The following is an 8,602-nucleotide window of genomic DNA, read 5'->3' as shown; positions in this document are numbered from 1 at the left end:
AACAGCTGCCTCCAGCTATTTCGTAATAATAGTAACAACTAGTAAAGAACCGAACCAAACCAAACCAAAAAAAGCACACAGGCCTGTTCCCTGACTTCAGATGTTCCCTGACTTCAGAAAGCAGAGTTTGCTGGGATGTACGTTATTATGCAAAATCTTTTTTTTTTCTTTTTTCTTTTTCCTCGAGACAAGCACGAAGCGTTTCATTAATACACACTGGAAAAATAAGATAATGGCTTTCCTGATTGCGATGAGAAACACGGGGAGATTTGCTCTGAGCACCGAGTCAGGCCGAAGCGCCCCGCTGCTATCGCGTTAGCCCCTCACATCGCCGCCCTCCCAAACGGTGCCACAGCCCCCAGCGCCGGGAGGGCTGAGAGGGGAGAAAATAACCACCAGGGTCCTGTTTTAGAATACGCCAGGCACTGAGAAAGACAGGTTTATGTCAGGAAGGGAGGGAGCAGTCTATTTTGGGCCGTTCGAATAGCAGCCACGGGCCTATCAGGGGGCAGTCGCTCCTCGTACTATTTCGCGTGTGTGCCGGGAACACATGCCGGCGGGACACTGGAGGGAAAGGCAGAAAGCCTGGTACACGAATGGCTTGTCATAAAGTAACAGGAGGCAAGGCTCTGCCTCCCAGACACCTCCGGAGCAACTTCCAGTCGGAAAAGGTCAACGTGCCATCCGCAGGGTGCGGAAAACTCTTGTACCTTCTCCCTGGGAAATGCGCTGGGTGACAGTAATGAACCGGCCCTCGCCGGTGGGGCTCACGGGTGCGAGATGGAGCTTCAGGAGCTCTGCTTCTGCAAGCACTTGTCCACCTCAGGGATCATAAAGCTATGTATGCCGGGGCACCAGCACGCGGTGCTCGCCGCTGCCTGCCCACCTGCAGCACAGGCGTTGACCCAGGAGGCACAAAAAAAGAGCGCAACGCCTGAGGTGCGAAACCGTGGGCACGGCTCTGAGCATGGACTGTAGATTAATGCCACCTTATACTGCTGCTTGGAGACGAGCCGAGGCAGCTTGAAGCCCCCAGAGACCTTCCAGGCACGGGTGTCACCGCCATGGCGGCATTTGTGGTGTCACCTCCTGGTGGGACGTCATGAGGGCACTCGAGGGGCTTTTCCAGGGGTGTCACCACCATGGTGGCACCTGGGGCGTCTCCTCCTGGTGGGACATCCTGAGGGCTCTCGAGGGGCTTTTCCAGGGGTGTCACCACCATGGTGGCATTTGGGGTGTCACCTCCTGGTGGGACGTCATGAGAGCACGTGAGGGGCTTTTCCAGGGGTGTCACTGCCCCAGTGGCAAGGGCACATGAGGGACTTTAGTGCCTGCGACCCACACCAGGGGTGTCACCACCTGGTGGGACATCACGAGGGCACTCGAGGGACTTTTCAAGGGGTGTCACCACCATGGTGGCAAGGGCACACGAGGGACTTTAGTGCCTGCGACCCGCCCCTGGGGTGTCACCACCTGGTGGGACATCGCGAGGACACTCAAGGGGCTTTCCTAGGGGTGTCACCACCCCAGCATCGAGTGTGCACGAGGGACGTTTGCTCCCACCCCCCGCTCCCACCAGCCCCCCGCCACCGCCACCCACCCTCCCCTCAGCGCCCCAGCCCCGCCTTCTCGCCTCGCCTCAGCGCTGGGGGTGTCCCCGCGGGGCCACGCGTGCCGCCCGCCCCCCTCCGCCCGTCAGGGGGCGCCGTGACTCACCGCCAGCAGGGCCGAGGCTCGCTGCTCCCCCGCCGCCTGCTCCCCGTTGGCGCCGCCGTTGCTGAGGAGGTGCTGGTGGTAGTCGGGGGGCGCGGCGGCGGCGGAGGACGGGGTGGCCGCTCCTCCTCCTCCTCCTCCTCCTCCTCCTCCTCCTCCTCCTCCTCCTCCTCCTCCTCCTCCTCCTCCTCCTCCTCCTCCTCCTCCTCCTCCTCCTCCTCCTCCTGCGGCCGCCTTGGGGTGCTTGGCGGCCTTGCGGGCCCCCTGCCCCTGCTGCACGAGGTGGAGGAGCTGCAAGGTGCTCTCCCGCTCGCGGTCGGAGCTCTCGGCGCGGCCCCGCTCGTAGCGCCCCTCGCAGCTGAGGTGGTGCTGGCGGCACACGGCGATGCGGGCCCGCAGCCGCTCCACGATGGCGCTGTGGACCCGGGGGGCCGCCGGGCCGCCCCCGCCGCCCCCCAGCAGCCCGGCCCCCAGCCCCGCGGCCTGGGGGGGAGCCGTGTCGCCCATCGCCACCCCCCGCCGCTGGTGGCCGGCCGCCTCAGTGCCACATGGAGGGGAGAAGGCGGGGGGGGAGGCCCCGCGACCCCACACCGCCAACGGCACCGAGAACCCCCCCTCCCCGTCCCCCCCGACAGGGGGTGTTTTGGGGGGAAAAAAGAGGGGAACGGGGAAAAAACGGGGGGGGGCTGCTAGGGACGGGCCACCATCGGCCGAGGGGGTCGGGGACGGGCTGAGCCCGCGGGGGGGGGGGGGGGGGAAGGGGAAGGGATGGGGGTCTTGAGTGGGGGGGGGCGGCACACGGGAGAGGGGGAAAAAAATTAAAAAATTAACCCGCTGCCTCCAAAAGGGATCCCCGGCCGAAAGGAGATCCCCCTCGGGAAGGAGTGGGGCTTGGCAGGTTTATTGGTTTTATTTCATTTCGGGGGCTGGGGGGGGTCGTTCCTGCAGGGGGAAATTTAGGCAGGGAAAAAGGGGTCGCGGGGCTCAGCGGCACGGAGCCGACACCTCCCCCCCCCCCCCCCCCCTCCAAAATCTTCCAAGGGCTGGCGGAGCGGGTCGCTCGCTGGCTTGTTATTATTATTTTTATAAAGTCTTCAGTAGATGTGCAAATAGCCGGGGAAGGAGGAGGAGGCTCGGGTTAGTTTGGTCTTTGTGCGGTCTCCGTTCTCCTGCTCGCTCCGCGCCGGCCACTCTTGGGTTTTCGTGCAGGATCCAAGTGTCTGCAGCTGAAGGGCAGCTCCTCCGGGAACGAGAGGGACGGATCCCCGCTCCGGAACAATGTCAGGCAGTGGACTTCCAGAGCACGCTTCGCCTCCGGTTAATCCAGCCGCTGGATAAAATCCGTCTTGCTTTCAGCGCTTATTTCCCCCCTTAGCAATAAAGCAGCGAGCCGCCAACCCAAGGCGAAGAACTCCTTTCGCATACTTTCCCTTAGACTCCCGGCTACCGAATAGTTTCAAGTACAGTTTCAAGAAAAGCACGAAAAAAAAAAAAAAAAAAGCACAAAAAAACAAACAAAAAAAAAAAAAAACAACCAACCACCAACCAACCCTTCAAACAGCGATCACGAACGGCGAGTTGCACTTACAAACTTCCAGCATTTTGCCCCCGGCACGCTCCGGCCACTTTTCCTTTGTGTTTTTTTTTGTATATTCCATCCCCGGCCCGGGGTGGTGGTGGTGGATTGGGGTGGTGGGGGGGGGGGGGGGCGGGTTTGCGGTGGGTGCTGCCCCGCTTGCTGTCTCCTCCGCTCGCCTCCGGCTGCCCGAGCCCGCGGTGCGTGCGGGGCCGCGGTGCGGGGCGCTGCGGGGGCGGGGGGCGGGTGGCACCGAGCGGCCGGGCCGAGCGCCGGAGCCTCCCAGCGGCCGCGCAGGGGAGGCAGGCGGGCGGGCGGGCGGCCGCCCCGCCGGGGAAGGAGAGGGAAATGTCGCCGTGCCGACCTCAGCCCGCGGTGGGAAGGGGGGGAGTTGTGCTGCCGGGTTGGGGCTCTGGGGGCTGGAAGAGGGTGGTTTGCTCCGGGAAGGTGGGTGGGGAGGGAAAGGGGGTTTTCTAGGGTGATTTCGTGCATGGGGGGGTGGAGGGGGTGAGGGAAGGTTTGGGGAGGGGGAGGCTCTGGTGGGAGCTTCTTGGGTGTCTGGCACTTTGCTTCCTTCCCGGGAAAGTCACAGCCTTGGTGCTTCTCTTCGCTGTCTCCTCGGTTCATAGAGTCATTAAGGTTGGAAAAGACCTCCAAGATCATCTGGTCCAACCATCCCCCTAACACCAATGTCAGCCACTAACCCACATCCCTAAGCACCATGTCCAACCTCTCCTTGAACACCCCCAGGGACAGTTACTCCACCACCTCTCTGGGCAAACCAGTGCCTGACTGCTCTTTCTGTCTCCTAATTTCCAACCTGAACCTCCCTGGTGCAACTTGAGGCCATTCCCTCTAGTCCTATCACTGGTTACCTGTGAGAAGAGGCCGACCCCAGCTGCCCACACCTTCCTTTCAGGTAGTTGTAGAGAGCAATAAGGTCTCCCCTGAGCCTCGTCTTCTCCAGACTAAAACCAGGGGTGGCCAAATGCGAGACCTGGCCCCTGACACTGTCCAGGCTGCAACCAGCAGCCACCAGGCTCCCTGTTTTGCTGCAGGTGAGCCATGAAGGAGGATGCAGGAATAGCTGGGAGCTGGTCAGCTACATTAAAGCTATGCACCGTTGTGCTACCACAGGGACACCTCTTTGGGAATAAAAATGGCCCCAAGCATACGAAGATACAAGCCTGATGCAAAAGCGCCAACCTTTCAGTCCTCACAAAACCTTTCAGGACCCCACAGCCCCTAACACAAGGACACATTGTCTCATTTGATGAGTCGGCCCATCAGAAAACAACACTAATTTCATTACACCATACTGGGTGCAGCAAGCTGAGGATGAGGAGGAACTAATGGTGACCCTTTCAGGTGTTTTTATCTCCTGAAGTCCTGCTCACAACCCCTTTGAATGCCATTGATGAAACGACACATTCCTTAAACTCGCCCCAAACACACAAACAACACACAGCGCCGGGCACATGGGAAACATTCGTGTGACCCCCATCTCCTCCAGGTTGCACCAAACACCCATGGGGGTTCCCAGGACCTGGGTGTTCGGGCCCACGTCTGTCCCAGCAAAGACTTTGCTTCCTAACTGCGGGCTGGTGTCCGCGGGCGCCAGGTTTGGGGATGTGCTGCGTTCAGAGGAAGGCATTATTGCTAACAGGAAAAAGGGATTTTTTTTGTTTAACCTTGAACAACTGAGGAAGAGTGGGTTATTATTTGATACGTAACGGTAGCTTGCATCTGTTGAGAACAATGGGCTGGCACAGGGGGAAAAAATGGACATTTTTCTGTTTGTAAAATAATAGACAATGTTACCTTTGCTTCAGGCCTCTCTGGGGCTTTTATTCGTTCGTTACAGCTCAGATGTCACTGCTGTGTTTAGGAGGGTCAGCCACAGACCGTACATGTCACACTAACACAAATCTCCTGGAAAATAAGCAAGGGCATTTCAAATGACATCTTGATGGGGGTTTTCAAAGTTGCTGTGGGCACATGAAACCGATGGTGCTGCCCAGGGAGATACCCAGGTAGCTGCAGGAATCCTCTCTCTTATGAGCTTCTGCAGAACTCAGAGAACGGTCTTTCAAAACAAAGATTTTTGAGCTGTAACTTTAGATGTCTAAGATTCACTTTTTGCAAAGCAGCATCTGATGTGTTTTGTGGTTTAATACAGACCGCTTCCAGGGCGAGAGACGGCTTGGTTGCAGGGCTGCGAGTCCCCAGCCACGCAATACACAGCAAAGACTGCCCCTGGTGTTTCTGAGAAGGAAATACCCTAAACCCATCCTTCAGCTTTACAACTTTTGTCCAGGAGACGCTGCCGAATGCTACCAGCTCCTGGAAACAGGTATCTTTTTGGGATCGGCTACTTGTCAGTTTTCTTAAAAGCAGACGGTTCTGAACATCATCCTAACGTCACTTGCGATCTTGTCATATGCGTCCTCATAAAACCACACGTGATGAAACATTAACATAATGGGTCCTGAATAATTCATTACTTTTATCCCCTACGCCAACATCTGTGACCTCTTGAGATGATACTGTAGTCTCATGTGAGCTGTCATCCTTGAGTATTTTTCTGTGTGAATTTGCTCCTGCTGCTGCAGCTCTGAGTTTCCCAAGCCAGCAGCCCCTACCGGGTGAGCAAAGCCTTTCCTGGTGCTGGCTTCTCAGCCAGGAATTCTCACCGTGGAAGTCCCATTGTGCTGATAACTTCCCAAAAATTGAACAAAATGACTATGCTGAACCTCCGTCACCTAAAAACGTGAGTCCATGCCTAAATCTAGGCTCATACCTCGTTCATCTCTGTTTAGAAATCATGTATCAAAATCCTTCAAAGTTGTATTAACTCCACCAAAATGGCACGTGCTTAATAACAGTCCCGTGGAAGACTAACTAGGGCTATAAATTTTCAGCCATTCCCATTATTTGCTTTTCAGAGGGTTCTTAGACATTCTGAATGACTACTGTTATAAATAATGTGATAAATGTACTTCCAGCTAGGCATGCTGTTAGGATGCACCGTGCAGCTCGCCTGCTCAATTGCTAAACTTTGGAGCAGAATCTGACTGCACCTGGGTCACTTTTCTTGTCCTTAAAATTTGAGCACAGGCTCATGCAGTACTGCTCTGTGTAAACTGTAAGGTAAGTCATCTTGAACACACACACCTTTTTGAATTAAGAATACAATTTCCAGAAAAATCTAAAGAAACTGTCTACATGTTATTTAACAAATAAGAGGGAAAACAAACAAACAAAATAAAAACAACCCATACCATCCCTTATTACCTAGAAAAATACCCAAATTCACATAAACTATTCAGGGAAGTGTAGCCCACGAAGGGGGCATTATCATCAGGTTCTTTCAATACCACTTCACATATTTCTCACATTATTCCTTGGCTGGTCAATCATATTTTCTGACGTTTTGTCTCACCTCTAAATTCAAATTAGAACTTGATATTTACTATTTCTCAAAGCAGAATCAGCAAGTCGACTTAATAAAGTGTATTTCATGTGTGCTGGGTATTTCTCTTGGAGTGGTACTGTTTGTACATGTGTTTATCTAACACACCCACTCTGTTTATCCAGGAAGACTTAAAGAAGGATAAAACTACAAGCCTTTATTTATCCAAATGAAAGTAAACTAGAGGAGTTAAGCATGGGAATTGCCTGTAATTGCCTGCCGAACTACTAGAAATAGCTGCTTTTGGAAAACAGAAGCTTTCACTGTCTAAAAAGAAAAAAAAAAAAAGAAAAAGGCAGTATCAGCTATCTACTATTAGCAAAGTTTGCCATCCTACTTGATCCACAAATGATTCTCTTTCTGAAAACTGAGGGACAAAGGGAGGAAAACCACTTCTTTTCAAACTTCCCTGCAAGAACTGGACACAGAGTATAGACCATAAAGGGCCTAATCTCCCAAAAGTACACCACATTTGTACGGCCGATCCTACGCATAAGCATCGCGTGTGAATTTTATCATTATCATAGTTCCGGGCTACAGAACTTCAACTAGATCAGATTATTCAAACACTACAGGAGCTCAAGTAATTTCCAAGTATGATCATTAATCACCTGCTCCAAGTCTAATCACATACTGATCTTTCTTCATTGTTCCATTAAGACAGGTACTTTATCTTAATTAGAGCTACTACTTCAAAAACTCACACTGAAGACAATTAAAAATGCCCTCTCAGTACAAGCATTATATCCTCTCACCCTCTAAATCCACTCAAAATCTCTGGAGTAGAACAGAAACTATGAAAGACTGGCTGGATTTCTGACTTCCCCCATCAGCTGACGTTTGCATTTCTCTATTACAAATATTCTTGCTGCAATTGGACCCGAAAACGTCGGGGGGGAGAGCCCTCTTAGCACAACATGCTGTACAAGTGCTAGCATTTGCATACAGCCTGTCCTGGATAATTTGACCTGAATTTTCACATAAATGTCTCTTCTAAACAATTTTTTCATTTCCTGTGGTGAAGATGAATGTAAACACGATGTCACGATACTTCACGTTCTCTGCCTTGTAGAAACTCTTCAGGTAAAACAACAGCCACAAAAATATTATCACTTCCTCTAATCTCAGTGAGAGGAATAGTGAAGTCTGGTTATACACACACAAACATTTTGTCAGCCCCCTGCCAAGCCAGCTCAAGTTATCAGTTTCCTGCTGAAACAGAAATCAGTGATGTCAATTCGAGGCATTTTCTTAGTCTAACTAGCATTTTCTTAGTCCAACTAGTGATGTCACAGGCAAAATCGGTGAGCCTGCAGAGGCACTTTCTTCCAAGAACTTTTGCGTGACTGGAAAAAAACAACTGCCTGCTGGATAAAGAAAGAAGTAAGTCGCTCAGAGACTTTTTATGCAAATGAAGAGGAGGTGAGAAACATGATCTGGGACCGCAGAATGGTTGAGCCTGTTTCTAGCAGGGGAGCGCAGCTACTCTGTACCCCTGACTGATGAACTGTAGGGTCTCTGTCGGGGAAGGTTGGGAGGGACGCACATGGAGCAGTGAGGGAGGAAGGGGACACCCCCCTAGCCTGCCACATCAGCTGAATCAGCCCTGATGATCAGTGAGGTGACAGATGGCACAGCCAGATCGCCCTCGCATCCAATAATATTCCACCCCCCTGTTTGTGCGCTGGGGAGGAAAACAAGGGCTCGTCCGGGATTTGAACCCGGGACCTCTCGCACCCTAAGCGAGAATCATACCCCTAGACCAACGAGCCAATGATGCAAAAAATCTTAGAATGAGTGAAATTCATCACTGGAATACGTTGACAATTTTCAATCTAAAT

At 53.0% G+C, this 8,602-nt stretch overlaps 1 protein-coding gene and 1 non-coding gene across 2 annotated transcripts in view; both read right to left on the bottom strand.

The window, feature by feature from the left end:
* Positions 1–2,373, bottom strand: part of MAML2 (mastermind like transcriptional coactivator 2) — a 214,381-nt gene extending 212,008 nt beyond the window's left edge. The window contains exon 1 of the mRNA XM_040544189.1: positions 1,717–2,373. Within this exon, the coding sequence (XP_040400123.1) occupies positions 1,717–2,220 (504 nt within the window). The 5' untranslated portion in view covers positions 2,221–2,373. The remainder of the gene's footprint in view (positions 1–1,716) is intronic.
* A 6,088-nt stretch (positions 2,374–8,461) lies between these two features.
* Positions 8,462–8,533, bottom strand: TRNAP-AGG. The gene has a single exon. It is a non-coding gene; the product is annotated as a tRNA-Pro (tRNA).
* Between the last annotated feature and the right edge of the window lie 69 nt (positions 8,534–8,602).

Source organism: Cygnus olor, chromosome 1 (genome assembly GCF_009769625.2).
Source record: "Cygnus olor isolate bCygOlo1 chromosome 1, bCygOlo1.pri.v2, whole genome shotgun sequence".
NCBI classification, from domain to species: Eukaryota; Metazoa; Chordata; class Aves; order Anseriformes; family Anatidae; genus Cygnus; species Cygnus olor.
The sequence above is the reverse complement of the archived record's forward strand: the minus strand, read 5'-3'. Positions and strand labels throughout refer to the sequence as shown.